The following is a 19,588-nucleotide window of genomic DNA, read 5'->3' as shown; positions in this document are numbered from 1 at the left end:
TCTATATCGAGCAATATCAGATGTTAATGATAACTATTTCATGACATAGATCGATGCAACGATGATGTCCGAATGTTAACGTTTACTCCGAGGCACGGAGTGTAACACCACCATCTCCTAACTCAGAGCTGAAAATTTGCTCTGAAAATTGTGAAATGAAAGAAAGTTTTAGCATCTTATAGCTGGACCCAGGATTCGAACCCAGGAGCTCGTGATCGGCAGCCATGCAGGCGCACCACGTGATTGTTACTCCCTCTACTTGCTACAACAGAACCGATCTGTCTGTCTGTACACCGTTGTTTAGGATTTAGGAACACTCATAGACTACTATTATATACAGGTTTTGTGGTGTTGTAGGGGGTAATCTCTGGATCAACTAACCCGAATTAAAAAAAACACTAAAAAGACACGTTATTTACGAGTGTCATAGGCTATATTTTATCCCCGTAATCTCACAAACACACACAAAAGTCATACATAATATAACAGCCGAATATAGAACCTCCTTGTTTTTGGAACTTGTTTTAAAAAAATATTTAATAAAACAACTGGCAAGTTATACCCGTAATAATATTTTTTTAATTGATAGAAATTCAATAATAATATGAATGATATATTCATACACAGGCGTTCTGTGTTCATAATTCATATAGCCACATTCATATGCCTATCTATCTGGTGGCCCCACCAATGCGAAAATGGCAGCGCAGGTACATAATTATGTTTCCTGTGGCGTTCTGTGTTTGCTTTACTTCATATGAACATGTTTTTAGTGGCATTTTGTTTAAATAAAACATTATCTTATTTAAAGAAAAGTATAAAACTAACTTTATTTATATTTTAACTAAGTTTATGTACACTTCATTATAAACACAATATATCAATGCCTTAAAAAAGTTTATAAAAATTATCTTGTGTCTCTACACCAAGTTCTCTTTTTGGTTCTTCAGATCTCATATGTGGCTCACTTTGTGCAAAAAACAGGGGATTTCTTTTCTTTGAACGTTTTACAGCTGTAGTAAAATCTAGAAATGCAAAATATAATTAAAATGGTTGTTAAATAATAGTATATATCAAAAATCGGTTTATTTTGATACATATTATGCATTTATTTTGTATTGCTTAGAATTTAAAAGATTTATAAGGAAGATGTTACAATAAAATTCAAGCAGAATATGTAAATCTACCTTTATTTTTGGACAACTTTTCTTCTTTTTGTTTGTTAGCCAAAAATATTTTGAATAGCTCTTTGGCAACATTCAGATTTCCACACTGAATAAGAACCATAATCCTTTTACCGATATTAAAGTTTATATCATTAACGAGATCGGAACCACTGGCCTCCTTGGACTTCAAATAAAGTCGCACGCGATTCATTATAAGTTGGTTCAAAATATGATCTCTGCTAAACTTGATATTATTATATTTATATTTAACGTCTTTTATAGGTTCGTTCAAAAATTCCGGTAACCTTACTGCTTGCTCATTTCTGTTAGTTACTATTTTTTCTACTTCAGACTTTTTATTTATATTATTTTTTATTTTGTATAGACTTTTTAACACCTTATTGCTCAGACGGACATTGTTCTCAACGTTGTCAATGAATTCTTCAATATCATTACGTTTATTTACAGACAATTCATTAAGAGTTTTCACTGACTTTTTAATATTAGATAAAGCAATTGACTGTTGTTTAGTATCAGCTTCCAAAGTTTTTAATAACATTAATCGTTTATGAGGTGGTATCTCGGAAAGTATAGCAAAATTTTTGTAAGTATTACCCATAAGTTCAACTTTATCCATATCACGTTTTAGTTCCTCAAATGTTTTTGGTTTATCTATTTTAAAATTTCTGCGTGTATTTATGTGACCATTATTAATGTTTTTGATCATTCTTTCCCATATTTTTGTTGATTTTGGTATATCGTGAGGCATTATATTGTTTCTACGTGTTGGTAAATCAGCCTGGAATTCAATTTTTAACGTTTCTAACAAACTATTGAGTTTATCTAAAGGCTTTATTTGAATTATGTTCTGTAAATCATTTTTGTTTGAATACATGTTAGTGTTCAGGATTTTAAAAATGCAAGGCATAGCATCCATAACACTAATATTTTTACCATTATGTATACCATGTTCTTTTTGTAATTGTTGTAAGTCATCAATAATTGCTTTTAAATGCATTTTGAGCTTATCTGTCGGAGTTTTTAATTTTATGGTTTCACCTATAAAGTTATTCCTTAACAAACTTTTTAAACTTGAGCTTTCAATAGGAATTCCAGTCGTGAACGTCGTAAGTTCAGGAATTTTTGTAGTGATATCTTCAGATTGTGTTATTTTCATTAAATCAACAAATGATTTTATTTTGAAAAATTCCGATAAATTGTTAAGGATATTTCCTTCAATATTCATATCGGGACTATAATTTTCTTGTTTATTTTTCCGTAAAAGGCATTGTGGATTATTGTCAATATGTCTTAGATAATCTAGAAGTAACTTATCTTTCATAGTTATATTCATTTTACCTAAACTTATATTAAATTTAGTTTCATAAACATTATTGACGTTACTTTTTTTCGCAAATTGATATGAATTTTGCAGTCTGTTTGTCACTTTCCTAACTTTACTTCTATTTGGAATTAACAGTTTTGTAATTTTATCCAACAGTGTTCCAAAAAGTTCAAATGGTGAATTCTTATCAGTAGCACTTGGATTAGAATTTAGTTGTTTAGGAGCTTTTAATTGTTTCATATTCTTTATATTTTCCTGTACAGTCTCAAATTTTTTAATCAAACCTAAAACATTATGTAGTTCTGAAACTACACCAACGGTTACATTGTATTGGTTTTCTGGTACATTTGACATTTTACTATATTCATTCTGCACACATTTGGTTTCATTGTCTTTAGCCAGTCCCCTGTTACCCTTATCGCTTATTTCGTCACTATTATAATAAATGTCTGGTCCTGTAACTGTTTCGCAAATTGAGACATTATTCACACCTCTATTTTTACTGAGTGAATCTGATAGTTTTTCTAAGGCATTCTTTAAAAAAAATTCTTGCCGAATACTGAGTGGTTCTTTAAATAAATCTAGCAAGTTGTTTATTTTTTCATGCTTGAGTATTTCAGTTTCGACGGAATCATCACCTGCATCTTTCTCAATATTCCATAGTTTAGTCAAAAGGTTACCAGCAATAAACGCCATTGCTGTTAAGGTATCATTCTCTGGGGTGAAAGTAATGTTTGATATTGGTGTAACATTTTTACCTCCAATGATTTCATTTCCCGGTTTTAGTTCATTTACGACAAGCTTTGACAAGTCTTTGTCTTTTGTACTTTGTGAATAATTACCGATAATTTTCTGTAGCTCATTTTCATCTAGCTTATTTGCAATGTGAGAAACTGAGTCTATTTTATTTTCCGCTATGTGATGTTCATAATCTTGTGGTTGATTATATTCTATATGAAGCGTACTTTGTGCAGTTTTGTTAATGTGGTCTAGTAAATTTGTCCTTCGTGATATTTTTGGTAATTTGTTTAATTGTACCTTATGTGCCTCTAATGTTCCAGTTTTATTTGATGTCTTCAGGGTATCTGCAAAATTTTATTTGTATTTATTAAAAATATGACTTTGTAGAGCTATTGTTAAACACTACTATAATGAAGCAACGCCATTTTCACAATTCAAAACTTTATAATTATTTTCATTTCATTTTCTATTTTACTTTAATTTCTTTTAAAATTAAAACTATTTGCTTCTAGTTCTTTAATTTGTAAACAAATTAAATAAAAAATTAAGAAGAGGAGAAAAGTAGATTTAAGGCAAATCTTAGAAATCATTAGGTACACTTCACCGAGAAGCTCACCTTCATTTATTTCATCCACTGTATGGAAGAATTTAACAGTAGTGTTTACATTAGATTTGTCTGCAGAATCATCTTTCACTTCTCTTTTCTGTCTCGAAAACCACGTTTCGAAAGTTTCTACTTGAGGACTTTGTTCTGGAACTATTAAAGATGTTTAGGCAAATTGGAGTATGGTGAAACATTTCAGAATAAATCTTACCTGCAGTAGTAGAAGTACTAGAAAAATATAATTTGGTGCTCGAAAAATGAAAGAACGTGCTATATTTCAATATTTAATATTTAAATCATCTAGTTATGACTAATAAGTAACCTGAAAATAATATTAAAAATAAGTTAGATTTGAAAGATATCAAAGAATATGAAGAGGTGGTATGATGTATTTGAGTTCTAATGCCTTAACATATTGACTTACCAATCAGTTCGTCTTCATCGTTTGGTGGCGATGGCACGAGCTTACGAGTCTTTTCATTTTTCGTTTCTGAAAAAAATAAGTAAAGGCTAAAGGCGTACATTTAGAAATACTCAGTTTATAAACAATCTTGGCCAAAAAGTTTCGCCAAAACAAAAAGTTTCGACAAAAATACACTTTTATTCTGCGTACAGATTGTAAGTAAGCCTGCTAACAATTAGCGGTTAGCAATCGTTTGACAAAACGAGAAAATATAATGACCAAAATCGAACAGAAATATCATTGAAGTATATGTATGTTAATAATTCCATAGTTTAACAGGTGGTTTAAGTAGGTATTCTGGACAGTCATATCCGCCCGTAGACTGCTCAGTTCTGTCTGTGCAGTCTTCGGCCGGGATGCGTTAAAGCATTTCCCAGGGTCAAAAATAAAGTAGAAACTAACTAATATACTGCTGTATGTTATCTATAGCAGATATCACTCGTATGGGGTTCTCTTCGGTAATATCGTTGTCGTATGTAGAGTCCTCCAGTACAGGGCACATGGTCACTTCGTCGCACTCCCACTGACCTGTCGCATTACATTTGCAATGGCTGCATCCTGAGCAATAGTTTTCTGAAAACCATCTATTCTATACACTCGTTATAATAACCTACTTTTAAGAATTAAAATACATTTTATTATTAAAGAAGGTTTTTACTATTTTTTACACTACCTTATAATATTTGTAGTTATTAGGTTTAGATTTCATTTCAAATATTCTGAACGTGAGTGATTAGGAATTTAAAAACTTACCGTCATTGCAATCGGTATATTCGGAGACAAATGGAATGCATTTAGAGTTATTTATTACTTCCTCTCCCACTGGAAAATATACATTACAATGTTGAGTTAACTTGCAGTTTAATATATGTCAATAGAAGCGGGTATTATTACTGTGGAAGTGAAATAAGTGAGTCATTCATATATTTATGACTAGTTGTTGTCCAAGCGACAACATCATCCAGATCCGACAGAAATTCTTTGAAAAACCGCAGCATCCTCCGAAGATGTTGACTTTAGAATGTAGACATGTAAAGCGATTTTGCATCTGATGATTGATAGTATTCACCTAGTTGTCTATTGCTGACTTTAAATTTTGATTATGTACTTCCTATTAAGTGCTTCTTTCTTCTTATTATATTATTTTATAATGTAAAATCCAAACTGAAGTAAATTGCCCTGTTTTCAAGAAGTCGATCATTTCCGATCGTCAAAAATGATGAAACCTGGCAATTTATTTTAGTTTGAAAGGCTGTAAATATTAATAAGTACCAAAGTGATTTATAATAATGCAACATTATTTATATATAGGTATATGTATAACTTAAAGTAAATAACAGTGCAAGCAAAGTAGGAGACGCGTCAGAATCAGTGCAGCTAAAATAATTTGTGCTCATTAATTAATAATCCATAATCTATAAAGAAATTCTTGAAACGTGTGAAACAAAAGAGTGCTAAAGTGCTAATAAATAATTGGACAGTATTTTTTTAAATAATTAAAATCATCAGGAGTGACCAGGTAATTAGAATAGAAATTCTTTAAATAATGAAAACATATTTATTAAATTAAATTAATACACACAGTACAAAAGTATAAAAAATTAAAACGTGTCATTTAACACATTTTTTTAATTGCACAAAGATGAATACTAAAATATAAATGTGAGTGAGCCGCTCTGAAAGAACAGAAAATTAACGCGACTTTATTCCGGAGTGAACTGAAATGAGTATAATGGATCACGTTGTTTCTGATTTTATCGATCGTATAATACAATAGAGACTAATTATTTTACAGAAATTAAGTAATTTATAAACAAGGACTTCTGTAATGTCTTCTGATTTAGTTTCTTCACAAATTCTAATTGATTCTATCATCTAACATTGATGTATATCGTGTTCGTTCTTCTAATCGTTGTTGACAATAAAATCAACGTAGTCTCCTTGGGGGCTGCGCGACAGTATGTTCTCCTTTGGCATCTTCCGCCTCATCAGCCGTATCTTGCTCCTCACCTGCTCGTGCAGCGAGCGCCGGTGCCCGTCGGGGTGGCTGCAGCACAGCGTGTCGCCACCTGCAACCAATCTCACGTTTGAACCACGAACACACAACAAAATACTTAATTTTAAATAGACATTTCGTAAACAATTTTGGAACTTTTTTGCATGATTGGTTGCAGATTAGCGACAATGCGGTGCTTTGCGAATGTTTTTTTTAACAGTTGCCATTTTATTTCACCACTACACTCTAGTAACAAGCACCACACCTAAACTTAGTGACATTATGTTCCTGACTGTAAAAACAACCAGTTAGTGAAGACCGGGCACGTATAACTACCGATTTTTTTTCATTAATTATCGTATAAACTGCAATTATGCTGCTTTGAATTTGTCGATATTCGTTTAATACCTCAATAGAGCTATTGAAAATTAATATAATCTTTTTTAATTTCCTGTACAAAAATCAAACATTTCTACAACATCAAGAAAAAACACACGGTGCAAGGTGCTAAAAAAAACAAAACAAGAACCACATTTAGTTCGTATAAACATCACGCAGTACCGGCTTCATAATATGTATAAATCCCATCGTCCATAGTCCGTCTTAACCTATGCGATATTTGCCTAAAATACGGCGGTCTGTCTTGTAGGAATAACTGTCGGTATCGTTTCTTCGCAGCGCCAGGTTTTTTGAGGTCCCTATAGTATTGACAATACCACGGGTCTCTGGTGATGCAGCCCGCATGGTTGCCGTCGACGGAGCAGACGCAGAAGTAGCAGACGGCTCTGTTGGCATACTCAAGCAGGGACTCGACCTCGCTCTCCACGTCAATGTCAGTGTTGTTAGCGTTGACACTGTTGCTGTAGTAAGAGGTGGCTCTTTTGCAGCTCGCTTTAGCTTCGTACGGTATTTCGTCGTTGTGCCAGATGTAATCTTCGTGAAAGAAATGTTGAAAAAAGAATTTAATAATGAGAATCTACAAGAAATTATTAGCTAACAGTGACGTCTATTTCTCGGGAACCTAAACATTCAACGTAGTTATTCTAGCTGCACTGATACAACACGAATCCAGTAAACTAATGGACTGAGCCGGACTAACCTCTCCTAATCCTAAAAGACAGTGAGCTTTCATGCTCAAACGGCAAGTTTTTTTCTATACGTTTCTTCAGAAGACTCAGTCTAACACATTCGTTGACATTTCTGGCCGGTCTCCTTGAACAATATAAGTCTTTTCCTTCCGTGGAACACACGCAAATTTGGCAAGTTTCGTCTTTAGTTTGCGTGTTCATGTGAGTTCGTCTGGTCTCCTCGGACTGGTCTTCTGCCTGCAGCTTCTTTTGGCTGACTTTAATGAAAGTGCGTCCCGGGATACACTTCAGCCCGCGAGCTTTCATTTGTTCGGCGTTTGGTGTGCGTGCGTTGTACAAGAAATCTAAAAGCTTTATTGTTAGGTTTTTGTTCGCGTAGTTATATTAGATGAGAGCCATTGAAAGGGTAACTGCCTTCTAGATGAGCATAAACTCATTCTTTTAATTAATGCTATATGCACGTACATAGATAATTAATTTTATTTATTTAAAAAAAAAAACATCCCAACTAAGATTATACTAACTAATTACTAGAAATCATAAAGTTCTAAATTTCTCTTTAATGAAATATCACCATTTTAACATACATTAATAAAGATATTATAGAAATGGATTTAATAAATTAATATGGTTGGATATCATTTGGGTACCAAAGATGAAAATTAAAGAATCTAAGATAAAAAATGTGCCCAACATGCATACATTTTAGTCATAAATAAACTAAGCATTTTTGAATTTAAATAACGTGATTCTCTATTTCTGGGAATCTATCAATAGTAATTAGATCATAATATTTATTTTAAAGCAACAATAAAACGAATCTTGAAAAGGTTGATCAAATTAAGTTTCTCGGCTTATTGCCTTTGCAGTAGAATGTGGCTACCGAACCAATGATGATGAATGATGAAGTTATCATTAACATTTGATAGTAGCCGTTAATTTAACATGATAGCCCTAATCCCGCCATCCATATCCTCTCTTCTCTTCTAGAAGGACTGTAATAATGATAATAACGATATAGAGATGATAGAATGATAGAGAAAGATCTCACCAGCATCCGCCACCCCCCACAGCGTGAGCAGCGCAAACAGCAGAAGCAGAACGACGCGCATGGCGACTGGTACAGGCGGACTGAAGGGCACTTCGCTTTATATTACTTTCTGCTTGCTTTGACTTCACTGGTAGTGCAGGGCCGGATTTGTGTTGATAAAAATATAGTTTGGTTACTGAGTTGGGCATGACACAATAGATATTTTTACATATTTTTTTTACGAGTATATTATTCGATTAGGTGGGCGTAGATTCGAATCCGGACCGGGGCATTGTTGTCTCAAACGGTGAAGGAAGACATCGTGAGGAAACCTGCATACCTGAGAATTTTCTTAATTCGCTAGATGTGTGAAGTCCACAGAAGTGATCACATTGGACCAGCCAGCCCAATGTGGACTGGAAGACTATTGGCCTAATAGCCTATTAGACTATTAGCACTAGTCTATTGGCCTAACCCATCTCATTCTGAATATGGGTTGCTAATGTTGATGATGATCATTTGAATATTCGTTATCTTAAGAACGCGTGGAGAGATCGAGTTGAAATTAAACTTATACACAAGTCTACAAGCTATGAAAAATATCAAACTTCTAACTTAACGTAAAAAAAATAACAGACGTGTATTTCGGTTGCCACGAAGTTAACGCTCTGACAATTGAAAATGACACACGATGATGACAAAAATGAGATATATCTGGCTATCGCAGGCTTCTCGGTCTATATTACAAGTCCGCTGGAATATTTTTTGTAGCTACACTGCGCAATGCGCATACGCCGTGTTCAGAGCAGACGTAGCTTATCGTTACTGCGCGTCGGAATCCCTCCCTGTGTTCCGCTCAATCACTGTGGATATATTCCAATAAGACGAGAAGCCATTAAAGCCTTATCGCGCACCTGCCGCCCGCCAGCCTCCGCTAGATGAATATAGTTACTGTGACGTCACACAGGACACGTATCCTCATACATACGAAATATCATAAATAAATCAAGTTAAAGACTACAAGTAAATGAAACACACCGTATATAAAAATAATATAATCATTATCAAACACATAATCTAATGTTTATTATCCACAGCTTACATTTATTTACAATATAATTAATTAACAATACTAACTTAACATCGTGAGGCTTTTATTTCAGTTTGTTCCTGTCCTTTTGTTAGTTTAAAAGCTCGAAACCGTTGCAGAACACAGCAATGTTGCTTGACGAGAAAAGCGGCGGTAGCATTGATTAAAACAAATACATTTCACTCCAGATATTATTAACAAAATATCGACATGGTTCGTTCCCAAGTTCATACTGTTCTCCTAACGCTTCAACACTCGGCCAAGCGCCCAGCATCTCATTGGGAGTCAAGCTGTGCGCGGAAGCCAAGCCCCAGTACATGCAGCCCAAGGGAAGCCAGGGCTTGTAGGGACTCAGCCTGCGGTCGTGGCTCAAGGTTAAGCCTAACGCGACTTTCGACACTATATGCGTAAAGTAAACATCTTCCAGGTTGATGATCGGGATCTCGAAGGCTGCCTTTAAAATCTCGTTCAGTTTGCTACCTGTAAAACAAGTATAATTGTTTTTTACACAGCTATAGAATGGGATGAGTTTGTTGTGGGCTCTTTACGGATCTTTGGCTTGACATCGTAAATCCCCGCATGCTTAGAGCCGAAAAGGGTCTGTCTGGCTAGCACATGTTTATATATCATAAATCGCACACTCTTAAAGTGAGCTAGTTCAGCAGAAAGTGGTAGAAAATGGGATAAAGAGAAGAAATTCTTTAAAATACAGTTTTATTAGCGTAATACAAAGTTTGTCATCATACTTATGATAAATCATATCATATAAAAACACCGATTAAGACTAAATTGATTGGTCCCTGGTGTATTGTTGCCACGTCTTACCTTTCCCCAGTTAGCTGTAGCTACTGAAGACATCATCATAAAACAGTCTTGGATGATTTCGTGTCTTTGAAAGTGAAACCATGCTATTTCACAAAGCCATCGTGATACAAACTCCATGGCTACCTACCTTAAGTACTTACTTGTAGTTGGAGCTGACAACTTTCAGCCTTTATAAAATGACCAAGGTGGCTATCATAGGGTCTTTATACCAGTTCTGAAGTACCGTTAACTCTAATACCTATTCATCATTATCAGCCTATTTTAACATTTCTTCCCTAGAGGGGAAATTGAGCTTAGACCCCAACGCGGGTTGGTGGGCTACTCTCTCATTATTTTATTTATAGTCATAGACGTTTAGTTACCTACCTCGTATGAGGTACCCAGTCCCGGAGAGGTACTCGGACACGAAGTCGGGTCGGTAGAGCCAACGCGGCAGGTACCACTTGTTGTAGGCGTCGCGATGCAGAGAGCTGTTCACTTTGCTGTACCCTGCGTCACATGATGAGATCAGAGACGTGCATGTCATGCATTTTTACGGCCTCCGTGCTGCAGTGGTTTGCGCGGTGGATATACAAGGCGGAGGTCTTAGGTTAGATCCCTGGCTAGGCCGATTGAGGTTTTCTTAATTGATCCAGGTCTGGCTGGTGGGAGGCTTCGGCAAAAACGTACAGCCAAAGCTATTTAGCGTTCCGGTACGATGTCGTGTAGGAACCGAAAGGTGTGTGAATTTTCATCCTACACCTAACAAGTTTTGACGGCCTTCGTGGCGCAGTGGTATGCGCGGTGGATTAACAAGACAGAGGTCCTGGGTTCGATCCCCAGCTGAGCAAATTGAGATTTTCTTAATTTGTCAAGGTCTGGCTAGTGGGAGGCTTCGGCCGTAGCTAGTTACCATCCTACCGGCAAAGACGTACCGCCAAGCAATTTAGCGTTCCGGTACGATGCCGTGTAGAACCCAAAATGGGTGTGGATTTTCATCCTCCTCCTAACAAGCTAGCCCGCTTCCATCTTAGACTGCATCATCACTTACCATCAGGTGAGATTGTAGTCAAGGGCTAACTTGTAAAGAATAAATAAAAGATGAAGAAATGTATTGCCTACTGCCTATCCTGTGGACCCAATACAAAGCTGTATTGGAGCAGGAAGTTCCCATTTTGTATACAATTTTTACGAATAGTGCCTTTGCTTTTTTGCAACCTTATGCACGCTACTGTGTAGGATGTAGGCCTAAGATGCGCACCACGACAAATCTCAAAGAGAGAATGATAAATGTCGACCAATAGAAAAAAACAACCTTCCAAACCGGTAGAGTCAAACTTGACGTTTCAAAAGTGCAATTGTAAACTAAGCCTACTTGAAATAAATTAATGTTGATTTTGAAAATATCGCTCTCTATCATTGGGGAGAAAGAGAGAGCGATATTACAACTCCACCCCTATTGGTCGACAATATAATATACGCACTAGTAGACGCCGGTGACTCCATTCGCGTGATTTCTGTTTTCAGTTTTCGCCTGAACTTTCTCGGGAGAAAATTAGCCAATGTTCTGCTGTAAGGTTCATTTATCAGTATTACTTCATATTTAAACTCAGGCTATTTACATAAGGACTAGTATCGCACGCAAACTGATGAACAATGAATTTGGGTCTGTCATTTCTGAGGAAAACGGACTGATCTTATACTATACTAGAAGTTTTTGTTTTTTTTTTACAACAACACAAAAAGGTTTTTTTTACAGAGCTCTTTAATGGACGTACACGATTACAACTACGAAACGAAACGAGACAGTTTTTATAAACGCAGTAGATCGTTGAGCATATACAGAAAAGTAACGTCTATCGAGACAGGTCCTTATCTAATTAGTCTGAGTATTTTAAATGGCAAAAGAATTCTTAAAGAAAAGGCCTTACCAATAAGATCTTTCCCAGGATGTTCCTGCAACACCCGGCGCAACACCCACGGGTTCACCAGCACGTCGTCATCCGTCTTGAACAACATCAGCTCTTGCAGGTGTTCAGAGCACCTGGAGATGTAACATTCAAACTATTACGAAGGGTCCATATCTATTCTAATGTAATACCTAATTGGAAAGTGTTTGGGACCCTTTTGCAGCTTAATCGCTGAAACAATAACCCTGAACATTGACATAGAATATACTTATTTACACTCGTATTATTTCAGTCACAGAACTTATAGGGCTGAAAACTGCACCTAAGTATATCCGTGAGTACGGTATTTTAACCAAGACTAAACCGTCTAAAAATACTCTGTTTTATGCGTAAAATAGCTTCTTTAGACTGACAGTCTAAGCTTAGACAGATAGAGTAAGTTTTCCAACTTAAATGACGGTATTTTAATAATTGACTTTTTAACAACTGTTGAGGTGAGTTTGTCACTTCATGACCAACGTAAATAAACTACAGACTATAGTGCTTTAAAATATGGCTACTGGCTCATGCTACAGAAATGTATCAGCAGTAAATATAGTACATAAAAATGAATTATTTAACGTTGTTTGTATGGTCAGCTCAAGAAATAGCAATAAGTTAGAACGCAGTGGTGTCCTACAAATAGCGCACGGACGAATATAATATACAAAGACTGATATGTATGCGATTGTACCTACACAATAAAATTTATTGTGAAGTCACCTGGTCGTGGTCCAGTGCATCATCAGCGCCGTCTTGAGGGTCAGGTTCTGGTAGTGGTCTTGGAACGTGAACACTATCATGTCGCTGTAGCTCTTGGCTTCCACGTAGTTGTCTGCCTGAACCAAGACATGTTAGCTTTACACACATTATACACGTCTTCTGTCGTCCTTCAAGCTCTGAGTGATTGGTTGATCTATTTATCAAATACAGCTTTAGATTATGGAGTAAAGTCGTTGGAACAGTTTGCAGACAACGTAGCGAGCGTCTGTCAGAACATTAATTGAGAATAATAGCAGATGCCCGCGACTTTATCCGAGTAGAAAACCCTTCGAATGAACAGAAATTCATACAAACTTTCTCAGCATGTGAACCCCTACTTCCTGTGTTAATCCTCATGATTCTGGCTATCATGTACAAAAATGGTTTTGACAAACTGATTGGTTTTTCCAGAGAGAGCATCTTTAAGCAAACAAACATACATGCACATAAACTCTTTAGCCTTATCAAAATTAGTATTTGTAGTTTCCGCGGGAATACGGATCGAAATTTAGCCTATTTTAGCGAACCTTTCTAATGGTGAAAGAATTTTTAAAATCAGTCAAGTAGTTTTTGAAATAGCAACTGCTGAGTTTCTTGCCTGCTCTTCTCAAGAACCAGCCTTCCAAACGAATATGATAGCAGAGAACGTAATACCAATAAAGCTATAGAAAATAACTATTATAGCAATAAGATCGCTGAAAGATGCTCACCGTGAGGTCCGCTGCCGAAGTCCCATCGACACCAATGACGAAGTACGTGGGCACGTGCCTGCCCCACGTGCTCCGCACGGCCTGGCGCTGCAGGAACCGCTGCGGCGATGACGTCACCAGCACCACCAGCTCGACCCGCTGCCGCAGCGAGCACACTGTACTCGTAGCTCACCGTGAGGTCCGCTGCCGAAGTCCCATCGACACCAATGACGAAGTACGTGGGCACGTGCCTGCCCCACGTGCTCCGCACGGCCTGGCGCTGCAGGAACCGCTGCGGCGATGACGTCACCAGCACCACCAGCTCGACCCGCTGCCGCAGCGAGCACACTGTACTCGTAGCTCACCGTGAGGTCCGCTGCCGAAGTCCCATCGACACCAATGACGAAGTACGTGGGCACGTGCCTGCCCCACGTGCTCCGCACGGCCTGGCGCTGCAGGAACCGCTGCGGCGATGACGTCACCAGCACCACCAGCTCGACCCGCTGCCGCAGCGAGCACACTGTACTCGTAGCTCACCGTGAGGTCCGCTGCCGAAGTCCCATCGACACCAATGACGAAGTACGTGGGCACGTGCCTGCCCCACGTGCTCCGCACGGCCTGGCGCTGCAGGAACCGCTGCGGCGATGACGTCACCAGCACCACCAGCTCGACCCGCTGCCGCAGCGAGCACACTGTACTCGTAGCTCACCGTGAGGTCCGCTGCCGAAGTCCCATCGACACCAATGACGAAGTACGTGGGCACGTGCCTGCCCCACGTGCTCCGCACGGCCTGGCGCTGCAGGAACCGCTGCGGCGATGACGTCACCAGCACCACCAGCTCGACCCGCTGCCGCAGCGAGCACACTGTACTCGTAGCTCACCGTGAGGTCCGCTGCCGAAGTCCCATCGACACCAATGACGAAGTACGTGGGCACGTGCCTGCCCCACGTGCTCCGCACGGCCTGGCGCTGCAGGAACCGCTGCGGCGATGACGTCACCAGCACCACCAGCTCGACCCGCTGCCGCAGAGAGCACACCGTACTCGAAGGCTCTATAGCTATTATTCTATAATAAGAAATCAGAAGTATTGTAGACAACTATCGATAGTACATCCAGTGATCAGCAAGTGGTTTCGGATCCCGAGGTCCTGGACTCGAATATCGGGCTATGAGCTACTGAGTTTCTCTTTCTAAGAAATTTTCATTTAAATTCTCAGCCTGGAATTGGAAAATTAGTGATACACTCCCTTTGAAACGTGAACTCCATTCTGAGAGGAGACTCAAGCTCAGCAGTGAGCCGAATATGGGTTGATAATAATGACAATCAATTTAATTCAAAAAGTCTGTGACACGATTAAATGGATGATGATTTGACTATGATCATTTAATATGACTGTGATAAAGGTAAATTGAGGATCAAAAATCTTTTTAAAAAAAATTTAACCGACTTCAATGATGCCTATATTCTAAAAAACGATTAATTACATCGTATCTAATTACAAAGCGATCAATAGAAATAGCTCCGATGTTATTTTTCGCTTTTTAACCGACTTCAAAAAAAGAGGAGGTTCTCAATCGAGTCTATGTTTTTTTGTATGTACTCCTATGTTACGCGATTACTCGAAAACGCCTGGACCGATTTGAATATATATTTTTTTGTTTGAAAGGTTATAGTAGCCCTACCTTCAAACTCATCAGTAGGAAGAACATAATATGATGTTATTTTTCGCTTTTTAGTTTTATATATTCGGTACATTTTATGATGCTGAAGTCGGTTGAATTTTGTGGGTCTTGGACTCTTGGTCATCGCTTGGGCATTTGCTAGTAAAGGATGAATAGTATATTGGTTTGTTGTTTACACATTACATGTCATCGAGGTAGGTCTTGAGGTTCCTGTTGAGTCGGAAGTGGTCCAGGGCCAGCACAGGCGGCGGCGGCAGAAGTGCCTGGCCACAGCGGTGGGCCAGTGGCCAGGCGACGGCCAGGCAGGCCAGCCACACGGCCAGCAGCGCCAGCCGCACTCCCGCGCCTCGCCGCCGGGGAACTGCTGGTAATGTACTGTAGTCATCATCATCATTACATCAGCCGGATGTCTACCGCTACACAGCCCTTTGGTCAGACACTACGGTCTTGTACCGCGAGCACAGTTCACACAGCGACGTTATCAGTCTAAGTAGGCGCCTGGCCACGCGACGCCTGGCCACGACACTTTCGTGGCGAATTCCGCGTCATTTCTATACACTTCGGTTGACAATTACCTACAAATAACGATTTGTGAGCGTCATAGGCTATATTTTATCCCCGTATTCTCACGAGGACGGGAACTATGCGGGTGAAACCGCCGGGGGTCGGCTTGTACTAAACAGGTTGTTCTCCAGAAACTGAAGCTTATATGTTAACTATATTTAATGTAAAATGATTCGGAAAATTAGGTCTACATTTAAAAAAAAAATTTCTTAATTAACTTTACCAAAGTTAAGCCTCATAAGCGTTTCAATTCAATTCAATTACAACGGCCTTTTTCTCTTCAGACGCACAAAATACTGCTTGGCGGCAGAAATAAGCATGGTTGTAACATTATTGAAGAACTTATAAATTATTTAGCTCTTGTAAAATGGAACCTACATACATACTCTGCCGACAGTGGTGCAGATGTGTAGAATACTAGTTTAAATGTATTTACTCAAGATACCGTGGCTTTCTATGGATAATAATATAATATAATCAATAGTTTGTTATCAGCTTTATCGACACTTTACCTCGGCCCGATAACGTTGTCTGTACAAACAACCCGTACATAGCGTCCCACTTCCCTATGTGCACTTTGACAACAATTAACATCGTAAAAAACTTATTGCTTTCTCCAACACAAGCTGCAACACGTGGCGTTTTATGGAACTTTCTCTAGATGATGGAATATTTAGCAACATTTAGGTTACTATTTTTCTGGAAAAATCTACGGCTCCGGCCATTTTACGCGGACGAAGTCACGGGCGTCTGATAGTACGTACTTAATAAAGATATCTTCAGACATTTTTAAGACCTACTTGCTAAAGCTCCCACAGGAAGTATTTTATTTGTACTTTAATGTAGGTAAATATTTTATATAGATAACGTTTAAAATAGAAATTTGATTATTGGATTTGACTCTTGGATTTGAACATGATGTTTAATAAATACCAGATATGTATACTCATAATTGTATATAGTGTATTATAATGATTTCTAATCTACTAACTATTCTATTACGTATAAGTTTTGCAGTTACGTAGTCAACAAAAACTTGAAAAAATTAGGTAAAAACACGTTTGGTTTTTGAAACGATAACTTTGTAAAAGATATAATATGTTATATTTTTAATTAGATATTCATTAAACCAACAAAATAAATAATTTATTGACTAACAATTATTAGTTACAAGTTCTGTGGTTTTCCCTATCTGATAACCGGCCCTTATTATAACTAATGATTGTAGTTAGGTGTGGCTGTAGATTTAACAATGAAATTTAACCGTTTTGAGTTATCAGTTACAACAATACCTACTCTTAATGTAGTAATCACAGCTAATATTAAGTAAATGGTAAAGGTTATCATTAATTTACTTACTAATTATTTTCAAGCATTGGAGTTTGCGCATTGTCCTGAAAAAGAATTATAGACGTCGATATGTTATCGTAGTTAGGTTAGGTTAGACAGGTACCCTGAACTTCGAGATTATCTTTAAAAAACGAATTAAAATGCAATTTAAATGTGGCAGTTATTACACCGCCACTTTCAGTAACTTTTCCTGAAAAAATATGCATTTCAATAACGATACCTCTACCACAGAAAAGATATGTCTCTACTCAAATCGAACCGAACGTAGTTTTGTAGAAAGTTGCAGACACAACCATAGCTATAAATGGATCGAATGCATGAAATATTTAATGTATTTAGGTACCTACTAGACATCACTGGCTAGACACACTTTTGCTAGTCTTCTGTGATTTTAATTAAAGGAGCAATCTGCATTTATTATTATATATTCTATCTACCTAGTTGATAAACCAGTTGTCAGTTAGGTATCAAAAATCAAAACTACTCGTATAAACCACCTTTATGCCTATAGGTATAGGCTAGATATCTACGTCAGCTGTTTCCCTTGTAGTAAATCAAATATTAGGTAACTACATGGCTTCCACGAGTAGGTATGTAAAATAATTTAAAATAAAAAAATTAGGTATTATTTAATTTTGTTACCTAACTCATTGAGACGCACACTTAAAATTCCAAACCACACATTTTTCCTCAAAACTATGAATTCCCCCTCAACGTGCCGAGGGCCAGAACACGGTATCAACACTTATTTTCCACATCACCCACGAAAACTGCACAAAATCTCGCCCGCACGGGTGGGCGCTGGGCACTGGGCACTGGACAGGCTTAGTACAATCGCACCTAGACCTACTAATAAATAGGAAACTTGGACACGCGTCCGCGTACTATCTTTAGTTAACTAAACTGATAAGTGTTCGAATTTTTGTGTGCATTCTTATCATAAAGTAGGCGTGAGTAGGATTGGTCGTCTATTAGTTCTAACGACCTATAGAGTTTCGTGTTTATTTTATTACTTCTCTTTTCATCAGCTGTCCGCGAAAGCTGTAGTAGGCTGTTGGTTTAGGAGGCTTGACTTTACTGACAAATAGCATCTTTAGACGACGCGACGTCTCTGGTACAGATGTTAATGCTGTGGTTCCCCACGAGAGGTCCTGGGTTGATTCCCAGCTCGTATCAATCTAGTAATTGATTTTTTTAAATTGGCTCAATTCATTGGCGACGTACCTTCAAGCGATTTAGTGGTCCGGTACGATGCCGCGTAGAAACCGTCCGAGGTATGGCCTTTTTTTATTCTTTACAAGTTAGTCCTTGACTACAATCTCACCTGATGGTAAGTGACGATTCAGTCGAAGATGGAAGCGGGCTAACTTGTTAGGAGGAGGATGAAAATCCACACTCCTTTCGGTTTCTACACGACATCGTACCGGAACGCTAAATCGCTTGGCGGTACGTCTTTGTCGGTAGGGTGGTAACTAGCCACGGCCAAAGCCTCCCCTCAGTCAGCATATGGGTAGAATTAAACCTACACCTACCTGTTCCAAGTAAATGCGCTGCCATCTAAGACTGTATCATAACTTAACATCAAGTGAGATCACAACTATCTTGTCATTGAATAATTAAAAAAAAATCATCAAATCCTCTTTTAATTCGTTATTTTATTGTCTGTGAATATTCCGGTTAAATAAGTAACTGTTACATATAGAAGACTCTCTGGCACAGGTTTGTACACGTGTATTCTGTGACAGTTTTATTACTAAAAGTATTAAATAAAGGTAATAAAATAATCAATCTTTGGCTAAAGCACCAGCTATCTAATATTTTTCTAAATATATAAAAGCGAAAGATCACTCATTACAAAATATCGAAAGCTCTTGATGTACAAAGATGACATTTGCCAGGTAGTCTATAGTTAGTTAACGTACGTCCGTCACTGTCAGCTGATCGACCACACCAAAGATACATGTATATTGTACGCATTGTATAACTAGAAGGTAATTTTAATTTGAAAGTGTTTCACATTCATATTTGGTTCACTTTTCGTCGGCGGGCTGCTTGACAAAGAAGCCCCAGGGCGCCGTGCCGTCGTGCTGCGTGGGGCCGCGGTACACCTTGATCTGCACCCGACCCGCCTCGTCTGGAAGACAGAATATTTAATACTTAAACCACAGATTAAAGAATAATAGGCAAATAGAGCGTAGGAAACACGGCAGGGATGCAGCCATTCCAAAAACGAATACGAGTCAGTACGCACGACACGAAGCGCAG

The 19,588-nt window shown here is 38.0% G+C and overlaps 3 protein-coding genes across 3 annotated transcripts; all 3 read right to left on the bottom strand.

The window, feature by feature from the left end:
- Positions 1–658: 658 nt before the first annotated feature.
- LOC112058398 (uncharacterized) lies at positions 659–4,010 on the bottom strand (the record flags this gene model as incomplete). Its single annotated transcript, XM_024099196.2, has 3 exons — positions 659–1,025; positions 1,188–3,596; positions 3,869–4,010. Coding segments are annotated over 3 exons (2,688 nt in total), but the record flags the coding sequence as incomplete, so codon positions are not given.
- On the bottom strand, positions 3,875–8,388 carry LOC112058462 (uncharacterized). Its single transcript, XM_052885698.1, has 4 exons — positions 7,415–8,388; positions 5,073–5,141; positions 4,722–4,892; positions 3,875–4,346 (listed from the first exon to the last, which is right to left on the bottom strand). The coding sequence occupies exons 1-4, from the start codon at positions 7,707–7,709 to the stop codon at positions 4,264–4,266; spliced, it is 618 nt and encodes a 205-aa protein (XP_052741658.1). The 5' UTR covers positions 7,710–8,388; the 3' UTR covers positions 3,875–4,263.
- LOC112058399 (beta-1,3-galactosyltransferase 5-like) lies at positions 5,864–18,636 on the bottom strand. The gene is made up of 9 exons (XM_052885701.1): positions 17,966–18,636; positions 17,333–17,367; positions 15,593–15,773; positions 14,609–14,792; positions 13,000–13,115; positions 12,259–12,371; positions 10,715–10,837; positions 8,455–10,003; positions 5,864–6,388 (listed from the first exon to the last, which is right to left on the bottom strand). The coding sequence occupies exons 2-8, from the start codon at positions 17,361–17,363 to the stop codon at positions 9,687–9,689; spliced, it is 1,065 nt and encodes a 354-aa protein (XP_052741661.1). The 5' UTR covers positions 17,364–17,367; positions 17,966–18,636; the 3' UTR covers positions 5,864–6,388; positions 8,455–9,686.
- Between the last annotated feature and the right edge of the window lie 952 nt (positions 18,637–19,588).

This window comes from Bicyclus anynana, chromosome 2 (genome assembly GCF_947172395.1).
Source record: "Bicyclus anynana chromosome 2, ilBicAnyn1.1, whole genome shotgun sequence".
In the NCBI taxonomy this organism is placed as follows: domain Eukaryota; kingdom Metazoa; phylum Arthropoda; class Insecta; order Lepidoptera; family Nymphalidae; genus Bicyclus; species Bicyclus anynana.
Note: the sequence above shows the minus strand (reverse complement) of the source record. Positions and strands in the feature narration are given on the sequence as shown.